At 45.3% G+C, this 12599-nt stretch overlaps 2 protein-coding genes across 2 annotated transcripts in view; both read left to right on the plus strand.

The window, feature by feature from the left end:
• LOC118839020 (zinc finger protein 850-like) overlaps positions 1-12599 on the plus strand; it is a 902460-nt gene that overhangs the window by 93652 nt on the left and 796209 nt on the right. The window lies entirely within an intron of this gene.
• LOC118839069 (cytochrome c oxidase subunit 7A1, mitochondrial) lies at positions 9852-12308 on the plus strand. Its single transcript, XM_036746492.1, has 4 exons — positions 9852-9955; positions 11442-11534; positions 11841-11925; positions 12143-12308. Exons 1-4 carry the CDS (start codon positions 9941-9943, stop codon positions 12196-12198), a joined length of 249 nt encoding a protein of 82 aa, XP_036602387.1. The 5' UTR covers positions 9852-9940; the 3' UTR covers positions 12199-12308.

Consider the following 12599-nt stretch of genomic DNA (forward strand, 5'->3'; position numbering starts at 1 on the left):
TGAGGTAGTCCCTCAGAATTCTTTTCATTTGCATTCCTTCAATCAATAGTGAGCTGGAGCATTTTTTCATATGGCCATAGATAGCTTTGATTTCTTCATCTGAAAACTGTTCATATCTTCTAATCATTTATCAGTTGGGGAATAGCTCTCATTTTTATGAATTTGACTCAGTTCTCTATATGTTTGAGAAATGAGGCCTTTATCAGAGAAACTTGCCTCAAATTTTTTTTTTTCACAGTTACTATTGCTAACTGTATTTCCCTCCATCCTATTCCCCCACCCCATTTATTCTATTCTCTCTCTCCTTTCACCCTGTCTCTCCTCAAAAGTGTTTTGCTTCTGACTGCCCCTCCCCCAATCTGCCCCCTTTTCTCCTATCCTAATTGAGTGTGTATGTTATTCCCTCTTTGAGCCAATTCTGATAGGAGTAAGTTTCACTCATCCCTCCTCACCTCCTCCATCTTCCCCTCCATTGTAAAAGCTTTTTCTTGCCTCTTTTGTGTGAGATAATTTACCCCATTACTCTCCCTTTCCCTTTCTCCCAATACATTCCTCTCTCACCCCTTAATTTTATTTTTTTAGATATCATCCCTTTACATTCAAAGTACACCTATGCCCCCTGTCTATATATACTCCTTCTAACTGAGTTATGAGTTACAAGTATCATCTTCCCATGTAGAAACGTAAACAGTTTAAACTCATTAAATCCCTTATGATTTCCCTTTCTTGATTACCTTTTTATATTTCTCTTGAGTCTTGTATTTGAAAGTCAAATTTTCTATTCTGCTCTGGTCTTTTCATCAAGAATGCTTGAAAATCCTTTATTCCACTGAAGATCCATTTTTTCCCCGTGAAGACTTATACTCAGTTTTAATGGGTAGGTGATTCTTGGTTGTAATCCTAGCTCCTTTGCCCTTCTGAATATCATATTCCAAGCCCTCTGATCCTTTAATGGAGAAGCTGCTAAATCTTGTGTTATCCTGACTGCAGCTCTATGATAGCTTCTTTCTGGCTACTTGCAATATTTTCTCCTTGACCTGGGAGCTCTGGAATCTGGAATATTCCTGAGAGTTTTCATTTTGAGATCTCATTTAGGAGGTAATGGGTGGATTATTTCCATTTCTATTTTATCCTCTGGTTCTAGAATATCAGGACAGTTTTCCCTGATAATTTCTTGAAAGATGATATCGAGGGTTTTTTGGGTTTTTTTGATCATGGCTTTCAAGTAGTGTAAGAATTTTTAAATTATCTCTCCTGGATCTCCAGGTCAGTTGTTTTCCCAAAGAGATATTTCACAATATCTTTTTCATTCTCTTGGTTTTTTTTATTGTTTCTTTATTTCTCATGAAGTCATTAGCTTCCATTTGCTCAACTCTAATTTTTAAGGAATTATTTTCTTCAGTGAATTTTTGTGCCTCTTTTTTCATTTGGCCAATTCTGCTTTTCAAGGCATTCTTTTCCTCATTGGATTTTTGGACCTCTTTTACCATTTGGTCTCATCTGTTTTTTAAAGTGTTATTTTCCTCAGTATTTTTTTGTGTCTCCTTTACCAAGCTGTTGACTCTTTTCTCATTATTTTCTTGTATCACTCTTCCTAATTTTCCCCCCACCTTTCTTACTTGATTTTCAAAATTCTTTTTGAGCCTGAGACCCATTCATATCTTTCTTGGAGGGTTTGGATGTAGAAGCTCTGACTTTGTTATCTTCTTCTGAATGTGAGTTTTGATCTTCCTTGTCATCATAGTAACTTTCTATGATCAGAATTTTGTCTGTTGTTTGCTCATTTTCCCAGCCTATAACTTGACTTTTAACTCTTTGTTAAAGTAGGGCTCTGCCTCCAGGGTGGAGGGTGCACTGTCCCAAGCTTTAGGGGTTTTGTGCAGCTGCTTTCAGAAATACTTCTAGGGACCTGTAAGTTTTCAGTACTTCCAAGGTGGTATGATCAAAGGAGAGGTGTTTACTCTTCTCCTGGCCTGTGCTCTGCTCTGTGAGTGACCACAAACACTCTATTCTACCTTGCAACTGTGAGGAGGGTCCCCCTCCACTGTGGCCACAAGCTCTGGCATGCTAGTGCTCCTCCTTGCTCTGGGACTGTCACCTAGGATTGTTACCTGGATCTAAGTATGGGCAAAGCAACAGAGTCTTCCTTCAGTGCTAGCCAAGAGACCCCCTGTAATCTCCTTCTGACCAGTTGTTCAAAAGATATGTAAAAGATAGACATAAAGATAAGACTCTCAAGGCCTGCTCCTGGTTTGCTGGGGCCAGGGCTGTGCTGGGCTGTGCTCCACTCTCACCCTGGTACAACAGACCTTTCTTGCCAACCTTCTAAGTTGTCTTGGTCTGGAAAATTGTTTCACTCCATCTTTTTGTGGGTTCTGCTGCTCTAGAATTTGTTAAGAGTCATTATTTAAAAGGATTTGAGAGAGAGCTCAGGGAGTCTCTGCCTTCAATTCTCAGAGAGAACTTTGTATTCTTAGCACCTAGCCCTCAAAGGGCCTGGTACTATGAATAAGAGGCAAACCCTTAGTGAATTTTCATTGATTGACTGATTGAAGTTGTATTGATATGGTAGGGCTGGGCTGCTTGAGAAAAGGAAAGGGGATCCTTTGCTCATACATCCAGGATGATAGGACCACTGGGCTGGTGGGCAAAAATGGAAAACTATATTCCCTTGCTGGTTAATGATAAAGTGACAATTATTTTTCTTTAAGTCTATGAGAGCAAGACACAAGCCATTCTGGTTTTAGTGCTGAGTTCCAGTGTTGCCTGGGACACCCACCAAGTACACACATAGCTTGCTTCATTTTCACACAAGGTTGGCACTTAGAAGCTTTACCAAATGTAGGAAGAAAACAAGGTTTTATGCTGGACAGAATAAGCTCCAAAGTCATGGGATTTTTTTCTTGTTGAAAGATATTTAAAAGATAGACACAAAGATAAGTAGATAGATCTGGTTCCAATCTAAGATGGAGAGTCTTGGTGAGCCTATTTGTGGCCTTGTATCACTGAAGGGTGGTGATAAAGAGTCTTCTAGTGGACTGAGGATCTGAAAGCATTAATGACTCATAAGCTGTTGAGTCCGTGCACTAAGTGAGCATGCAAAAAGGATTATCCACCTCTCTGCTGGGCCTTTTTCCTTTTTTAAACATTTGTCCTTCCTGGCAGCCAGTGAGGTAGTATTATGGTGAACTCCCTGGTGGGGGAAAGGTGGTTGCCCTACTTCCCACCTGGTTGCCCTGTGTCCATGTGCACATATTAACTCATTTCTTGGATGTTTATTCTTTCCTGATGTTAGGTGAATGGGTATTCTAAGGGGAGAGTATCCAGGTGATCCATCAACACTGTCAGAGGCACCACCAGCAATCAGAGCTGTTAGTCAAGTTCCCTGGAGGCAGGAGCAGTGGCTGGTGTCAGACAATGGAAGTGGAAAGACACCCAACCAAGGGGGGTGGGGTGGGGAATGTAGCTTCAGGAATTGTGACTCCTCATGGCAGAGATAAGTTCTGGTTATGGACTCTGGAAAGGAATTGACCATCTGAGCTCAGCAGAGAGCTCCAACTAATAGGAATTTTGTGAGGACTACAAAAGGATAATAGCACCCCTAGGGCCAGGAGTCTTGAAGTTCTTCCTCACCTTCACATATTCTCAACAATTATTTCTCATTCCCATTGTACTTCGAGTCCATTCTTCCCAGGGATCTTGTGTATATAAGGAGAGAGTATGCACCCACGTTGGGGGATAGCAACTGGTTTTGCTATATTTTTTCTGTAAGTACCCTTTTCTAAAAACTAAGAGAATGCTGTTGGCTGACTGATAATGAGAAGTGCACCAGATGGGGACTCAGTGTACCAGTGTTAGAAACTCCAGACTCCAGTTCTCAAGGTTAACCCTAGAACTCATTGGGAAATAATTATCAGCCTTTTTCTAGGGATCTGACTTGCCAGGTTCAGGTAGGAGTTGGGGAATTGATTCCTTAAAACTCTCAGCTTCAATCATCTGCAAACATCCACACTCTGAACAGCCACAGTCAGACACATTAAAACTTGACTCTAGCGCAGTGAAGTCACTCTGGTCCTCTTTGAGAACAAAGGACAACAACCAACCACCCTTAAAACTAGAAGATTTAGCCTTATTTATGGTAGAACAAAGAGTAGAGATGCCTCTGTTTAATTCAACTAAGAGAAGTAACTCTTCATTTACCCTTGACTGGATTTGAAAAGGGAGTAAAGAGAGTTTCAGGAAGATATTTTCTGCAAGGGTGCACTGGCATTATTATGATGATTGTTCTATTTGGTAAAGCAAAAAAAAAAAAATCCCAGGCTTAAATCATATATCTCTATTTTAAGTTGCAGTGGGATTTCATCCTTTATTTTAGGATTCTTATAAAATATAAGTGGAAATTGCTTGGGTCAGAAAGAATTCCAATTAGCAGGTGGACGAGGGATGGGGTGCTGGTCCCCACTGTTAACCCTACCACCACTGATGATAATAACAGCATCTACCTCCTGAGATATAGATTGAACGTTATGGAGATGTATCTACAAGGTGCTTTGTCAACCTGAAGACAATCTAAATGTTAACTAGGATATGAATGGATTTTTGTCGTTGTTCGGTCATTTCAGTTACGTGCGACTCTTTGTGACTCCATTTGGGCTTTTCTTGGCAAAGATACTGCAGTGGTTGGCCATTTCCTTTTCTAATGAATGGGTTTAACAATCCAATAAATTGAAAAAGAATGAAAAAATAGATAAGAAAATAAAACTCACCAATCTGTTATACAAGAAATACGTTTAGAATGAATACACATACAGAAAGTTGGAGGCTAGAACAAAATGTATGTACTGTGTATCAGGTGAGGCCAAACAAGCAGGAACCATGAATCATCCTGTCAGATTAAGTAAAACTAAAGATTCACAATGCCAAGAGAGATAGACAAGGAAACAACCATGTGTTTAAAGAAACCATAAGCAACAAGCCAATATCAATATGAAACTTTGTTCTTTAGTCATGTCCAACTCTTCCTGACCCTATTTGGGGTTTTCTTGGCAATGATGGACCTGCTATACAAATGACTCTAATGAGGCACAAAAGCAAAGCTCGGGGGGCAAGGTCATTTTTTTTATCCTCTAGATACCTAGACACATTCCTGGACCTCGTGTATGTGTATGTGTGTGTATTTTTTTTGTGTGTTGTTGAACCTGAGAGTTGGTTAAAGGAAACAACAGACTAGGTGATAGAAAAATTTATATTACTTATACATTTATTTATTCCCTTTAAACTTGGCGTATACATGCATGCATGATGCCAGACAAAGAAATGAGAAAGCTTAAATACATATTTTTTGGTCCCAACACAGCAGCCTGCAGTACATCACTTTTATGACCCCCATGTATATTAAACATGATACAAGACAAGGATTTTCCTTAATGGAATAGATTGTAAATACAGTAAGTCAGGATAGTTGACAAAGTGTCAATTGGCATTACAACCCAGAATCTCTGTGTTTAGTTTGCCATTAACATTCCATAACATAGTATATGCCCATAAAATATTAAGATAACAAAAAGTCACAAAATTCAAGATAGTTCCTAGGGGCTAAAGGTCTCATCCTTAATGGCCATGGACAGAATGCTCTTAGATCAGCCCCATCTGAGCTTGTTGACATAAGATAGAGGCATCTCTGAGCTTACTCAGAGAACAAAGAGACTGTTAGGATCAGGCTTTTCTTCTGGTTAATCAGTTCAGACTCTGAGTCTTATTGAAACTACAAAAATGATATAAAATGGTATAAAATGTTCCTCAGTGTATATGTGTGTGTGTATGTGTATATATACACACACATATATGGATCAGCAAAGCCTTTGTTCAGGTTTCAGGCCCTACACATTCAGCCTTCAGTACCCTGCACATTCTAATTAGGTGGAGAGATCAACACAGACACATGTCTAATTTTCACACAATAGGGCAAAACAGAAACTTTTAAAGAGGACTGGGGGTGTGTGGCAGCTAGGTGGGAGTCAGGAGGACATGAGTTCAAATCTGACCTCAGACACCTGACACATGTACTAGTTCAGTGACCTTGGGCAAGTCACTTAACCCCAATTGCCCTGCCAAAAAATAAACAAACAAACAAAATAAAAAAACAAAGAGGACTGGGTCTGTCTCATATTGGCAGTAGAGAATAGATCCAAGCTTGGAGGAAACCTGGCCCCCTTCTTGAATGTGCTTCATCTTTGCGAAGTTTGTTGAGAGGAGCAAGGGAACGTTTGCCATTTCCTTATCCAGTTCATTTTACAGATGAGGAAACTAAGGCAAACAGGGTGAAGTGACTTGTCCAGAGTCACACAGCTAGTCAGTGTCTGAGGCTGGATTTGAACTAAGGGAGATGAGTCTTCATGATTCCATGGCTGGCCCTCTACGTACTATGGTGCCCCTGGCTGCCCCTTATAGCCCCCAAATGGTCAGGCTGCTGAGAAGGTAAAGAAATTAGTTCACCTCCTTGCCCTTCCCCTATGACCCCAGGTGGCCCACAGACACCAGGTTTTCCCCCTCCCTTAATCTTTTTTCCATGGGTGATGGCGGAGGGAAAAGGTTTGAAAGAATTGGGCAAAGTTCTCTACTGGAAGCTAGCTATGTCTAATAAGCTACGTAGCCACAAAAATGTCGATTAACTGTGAATCATCAATGCCCATGATTGTTGACAGAGAGCAGGAAACTTCCCAAGGCAAGTTCAGTGGGGATGAGCTGTGGAGATTTCCATATTCTTGCTAATCCTGGTCCTGCTCCAGGACAAGCTTAGCCATGGGTCTTCCTGCTCTCTGGCATAGAGAGCCACTATGCTCTTTTGGAAAGAATCAGAGCCAACTCCTTAGGACCAGCAGGAGTCTTCACTCTGGGACCTTCCATTTCCTGGGCAAGATTCTAGTTCTTGGCACCAGACTTCCAACTCTCTTGCTAGCTCTATTTTCACACCTGGACTCTTCTGCACTGGACATTGCCATGTGCTTCTTGGGCAAGATGCCATCCATTGCCAATGGGTGGAGGAGAGAAAAACCTGTCCTCCCTTCCCTTGCTCCTCTCAACTGGAGAGATGATTAAAGGCATTTGTGCTCTTGTGACCAGGTCCTCTTGTAACCCTGGCAAGTGATGACAACTGAAAGGGTCCTCGTAGTAGGAGCAAAATCTGCTATTCATCTTGATGGGATCCATGATAGTAGGCACCACTATGTAGCAAGAAATTCACCATGTTTGACCTAAGAAGCTAGAAGACTACATAAGCTAGATTTCCATTTAAAAAAATTCAACCAACACCCTTCCTCAACACTTAATTGGTTCAGGGGATCATAAGATCTTAGATTTAGAAGGGGCCTTAGAGGTCATCATTTCACAGACGATGAAACTGAGGCCCAGAGAAATTAAGTGACTTGCCAGGGTCACACAGCCAGTAATTGTCTAAGGCAAGATTCAAAGCCAGGTGTTCCTGATTCTTCCATCCACTCTACTCTGTCGTCTCTCAAACTGTTGTCTTCACTTCCTGGTCACCTAAGGCATAAAAGCTCAGCACATGAGCAGTCAGGGCTCCCCAGGCTTGATGGACATCCAGTTACCACATGAGTCAATATCCCCTTTGGATGGAGTGTGACAGTGTAGCTTAAGTAGAATTAAAGGGAGCTGGGTCCAATTGAACCAATACTAGATCTCTTTCCATTTTATCGGGGTGTAAATATCCTTTTGATAAGAGGTCTCATTTCATTGCAACCCTGAACCTGTGCTAGTAGACCAGCCTGAGTCAGGCCTGGCTCAGAAGAGTCCTTGAGACTAGAGCTGTTTCTGCCCCTGAGGAAGGCAGGCCGGCCACAGCCCTGATCAAGGAGAAGCTCATTCCCAATTCAGACGCTTAAGAAACGGTGGGGGCAAAGAGAGGAAAGACATACATTTTCAGACAGAGTCAATAGGTGAATGTGAATTACTTTACTACTTTTATTCTGGAAGCAGCCAGGTGGTGCAGTGGATAGAGTGCTGGGCCTGGAGTCTTCCTGACTTCAACTCTGCCTTCAGACACTTACCGGCTATGTAACCCTGGGCAAGTCACTTAACCCTATTTGCTGCCTCAGTTTCTTCATCTGTAAAATGAGTTGGAGAAGTAAATGGTAAACCACTCCAGTACCTTTGCCAAGAAAACCCCAAATGGGGTCACGAAGAGTAGGGCATGACTGAACAACAAGAAAAAGTAGATTGGGGGAAGGGCAGAGCTGGCCAGGAAACTCCACAGTTCCAGGCCCCTATGTCTCTCTCTTCTTAAAAAAAAATTTATTTCATCAAATAGTTCCCAATCACATGTTAAAAAATTAAGTCATTTTTAAAAATTTTGAGTTCCAAATTGTCTCCCTGCTGCCCACTCCTTCCTCTTCCTTGAGAAAGCAAACAATTTGATATCAATTATATACATGAAGTCATGCAAAATCCATATTTTGCAAAGGAAAACACAAACAACATAAAACAATGAAACTAAAGTAAATAAAGGTATGCTTCAGTCTGTACTCAGAGGTCAATTCTTTTTCTCTAGAGGTGGTATTTTTCATCATGATCCTTTGGAATTACCTTGGATCATTGTCTTGATCACAGTAGCTTTCATGGTTGATCATTGTTACAACGGTGCTATTGCTATGTACCATGTCCTTCTGGTTCTGCTCGCTTCACTTCGCATCAATTCATATAAGTCTTTCCAGGTTTTTCTGAAGCCATCCTGCTTGTCATTTCTTATAGCACAGTCCTATTCCATCACAATCTTATACCACAACTTGTTAAGCCCCTGGATTTCCAATTCTTTGCCACCACAAATTATTTTGCCATCTGCTATAAACATTTTTGTATAAATAGGTCCTTTTCTGTTTTCCTTGATCTCTTTGGGATTACAGACCTAATAGTAGTATCCAAGCCTCTATGTTTCTTAATGAAAAATGTTACTTTTCTTTGACACCATTGCCCAGGGTGCCTGAGGTGGGAGATGGGCTTTAACCTGCCTGTATTAGAAGTGACACATCCCCCATAACACCCCCCATATAGTGACCCAATTAAACCAGTCTCCTTGGCTGCAGCCTGTTCACTGCCCTTTTAAAATGGAACTGTAGGTTCCCAGCATCTTCTGGGAAGACACGTCACTGGGCATCTCCTAGCTATGACAGGGATTCCCCTCCACAACTTGAGGCTGACCCTAAAACCAGCCAGATCCTAAATCTTACCCTGAACTAGAGCCTAAATTCGATCGGGTCCCAGGCCCAAAATGCAGCCCTGACCCTTGACCCTGAATGTGAACCTAAGCCTAAATCTAATCAACCTTATCCCACCTATCTGTCATTTTAGTTAAGATGAAAAGGTCTTGTCTTGGGGAAGTCGACTATCCCTTGGAGAGGCTGAAGGTAAACTGAGGCAGGGAAGAGAAGTAGAGCTGCGGAACTAGCATAAGGAACTTGCTCCAGGACACAAGATAGGGCATGAGGTCTTCGGAAAACGGTGAGCACCAGACCGTACACAGCGCTGAACTGGCCCCTGATGCACATTGACACTTTCACCTAAGCCGGCCTCAGGGGTTTCTTGTCCATTGCGACCGGCGCCCCCTCCGACCAATGGGAACGCAAAACCCTAGATTGATAGGCATGGCAGCCAATCGTAGCCCTTTACACAAGGTGCCTGGGCGTGGCCTCGGAGCCCGGGTCGTAGGGAGAGCAGCGGAGTTTCTCGTGCTTCATTGGACCAGCCCTGAGCCCATCCTCCAATTCCTCGAGCTTCCACCCCTCGAGGGTGGGGTCTCCGCCCCTGCCCGTCAGGCCCCGCCCCCCCAGCTGTCGCTCCTGGAGTCTGGCCAAGGGTTAAGGCTGGGGCTGGTGCTCCTCTTGTCCTTGGGCTGTCAGCGCCGGACAGGACACGCACAGGACGCGCCATGAGGGGCTTGTTGGTGAGAGCCCAGTACCAGCCCAAGACCCTCGCCCAGGAGCTCCCTATGACCTTCTGAGATGGGACCTACCGAAACCCCCAGGCCCGGGAGGGAGCCCCCTACCCACCGGGACCCCCAGCCCAGAAGGGAGCCCCACCTGACCTCCTGAGATGGGACCTACCAACATCCCCAGCCCAGGAGGGAGCTTTCTCTGACCTACTGAGATGGGATCCCCCCATCCCAAGGAGAGAGCCCCCCACTCACCGGGACCCCCATCCCTGGGAGGGAGCCACGTCTTACCTCCTGAGATAGGACCCACTGGGACCCCCAGTGCCGGGAGGGAGACCCCTCTGACCTCTAGGATCAGATCAGATATGTATTTTTACAGTGCTTAGCACAGTGCCTGGCACACTGTTGTCAGTGTTCAGCCTTTTTTGTTTTAGGAGGGGGGAAGGCAGGGCAATTGGGGTTAAGTGACTTGCCCAAGGTTACACAGCTAGTAAGTGTGTCAAGTGTCTGAGGCTGCATTTGAACTCAGGTCCTCCCGACTCTGGGGCCAGTGCTCTACACTGCGCCACCTGGCTGCCCCATCATTGTTCAGTCTTGTCTGACTCTTCCTGACCTCCTGGACCACATCATGCCAATATTGTCTGTGGGGTTTTCTCAGCAAAGATCCTGGAGTGGTTTGCCGATTCCTTCTCCAGTAGATTAAGGCAAACAGACGTTAAGTGACTTGCCCAGGGTCACACAGCTAGTAAGTGTCTGAGGCTAATTTTGAACTCAGGTCCTCCTGACTCTCTAACCCTAAATGTGTACCGTGCTCTATCCACTGAGCCACCCAACTTCCTCTCTGCCAGCTCCTACAGAGCTAAATAAATGCTGTCATTATCCTCCCCATCATTATCCTGGGCTAAGACACACTGGGGCCCTTACTAAGGCAGGAACCCTTACTAAGCACCAGGATCCTTAACCACTGAGGAGCATACTCTGACTTCCTGAGCCAGGCAGGACCCACTGGGACCCTCTGACCTCTGGGGCTAGGACGTTTTACCTATTGGGACCATTAAGCCCCGGACTCCCCTCTGACCTAGGGAGCTCCAACCCCAGGAGCTCTGACCACCTGAGTCAGGCTCCACTGGTATTCCTCTTCAGGGTGCCTTCTCTGGAGCTGGGATCCACTGGGACCCTCCAACCCCTGAATCCCTCTCTGACCTCTGGGACTGGAACCCTCCCCCATGGGGTATACCTTTCCCAGGAACCCCCTTCTGTCATTCAGCCTGGGACCCCCTTCTCTGTATCCTGGGTTCCCAGCTAGAACTCTCCAATGACCCCTCAGGTAGAATGCCCCCTACCCCTGCCATTCCCCTCCCCCCAATCTGGAGCTGATCTCTGAGGTTCCTTCCAGATTCGGATCCAGCCGCTAGCCGCCCTCTGACCTTTGTCCTTTATAGCCCTACCTCGGACCCTCCCCCTGTCATTTTACTTCCCTCTGATCCATCCCCCCCAGGTATCCCACTGCCGGACCCTGATCCGACCCTTCAGCTCCAGCACCAGAAACAACTTTGTGAATAAAGTAGCTGAAAAACAAAAACTCTTCCAGGTGAGGGGAGCCCAGGACCTGATCCCCCTCTCCCCCCAAGCACCCCCATTTCTGCCAAGTCTGCCCCATGGCCCTTTCCCCTGGATATGCTGATACAGCCTTGCCCAAAGTGGCCACTTGCTTCAGGGTATCCTGTCATGTTCCCTTAAGAATCCCCCCATTTCCCAAGAGACCTCAGTTTCTGGAACCTGAGAGGAAACTGCTCCATGCTCCCAGGAGGCTGGGCTGGGGGACTTCCTCTAGCTCTTTGGGGGTGATGACAAGGAGTGTCCTGCCTCATGCCTAATGCCTTACTCTGAATCCTAGGAAAACAATGACCTCCCAGTTCACCTGAAGGGTGGAGGCACCGACAACCTCCTGTACAAAATAACGATGGCCCTCAGCTTGGGAGGTGAGTGGAGGGGAGGGGACGGGGCAGATAAAACTGGGCCCCAGGCTGGTTCGGGGATGGGGGAAGAGTCTCTGTCCAGGGCCTGGGGATCCTGGACTCCACGTGGGAAGGGGAGGGGATGCTGACTTCTGGGCTGTGAGGACTCAGGATCTCCGGGGGAGTGAGATCAGAATTGAGCACCCCTCACTTTCTTCCTACTCCATCTTTCTCCTCCCAGGTGCCAGTTATAGCCTCTACTGCCTTGGCTGGGCCTCTTTCCCCCACAATAAGTGATACTGAACGCCAGGACCAGACAGAAGAGGAAAGGCTTGGCAGGGCCTGGGCCTGGGGTTCAGGTTAGGGATGGGCAGAAATAAATTCCCTACCTGGAGAAAGCCAATCCAGATCAAGAGTCCGTCTGTCTCTGGTGGTGACCTGAGACCTAAGTCCCTGACTGGGATGTATCTACCTGCCTCCCTCCCTCCCCCTCTCCCAAAGGGAGCCAAGGACCCCAGACCATCACCCTTACCCCAACAAACACCCCTCCTACAGCAGAAGCCTAGGTTCCAGGGAGAGTGGGGGTCCTGGGGGAAAGACTGGGGAACCAGCCAGGGTCCCCAGAAAAGGCAATCCTTCCTAGAGAAGGGGGCTGCATCTGACATGACTCTGTGTGTTCCTCAGTTACTCCTGTAACT

Source organism: Trichosurus vulpecula, chromosome 2 (genome assembly GCF_011100635.1).
Source record: "Trichosurus vulpecula isolate mTriVul1 chromosome 2, mTriVul1.pri, whole genome shotgun sequence".
In the NCBI taxonomy this organism is placed as follows: Eukaryota; Metazoa; Chordata; class Mammalia; order Diprotodontia; family Phalangeridae; genus Trichosurus; species Trichosurus vulpecula.

Coding starts and splice junctions, on each gene's coding strand:
- LOC118839069 (XM_036746492.1), top strand. Junction 11,535..11,840: donor AAAAACAAAAACTCTTCCAG/GTGAGGGGAGCC, acceptor TCTGAATCCTAG/GAAAACAATGACCTCCCAGT. Junction 11,926..12,142: donor GATGGCCCTCAGCTTGGGAG/GTGAGTGGAGGG, acceptor TTCTCCTCCCAG/GTGCCAGTTATAGCCTCTAC.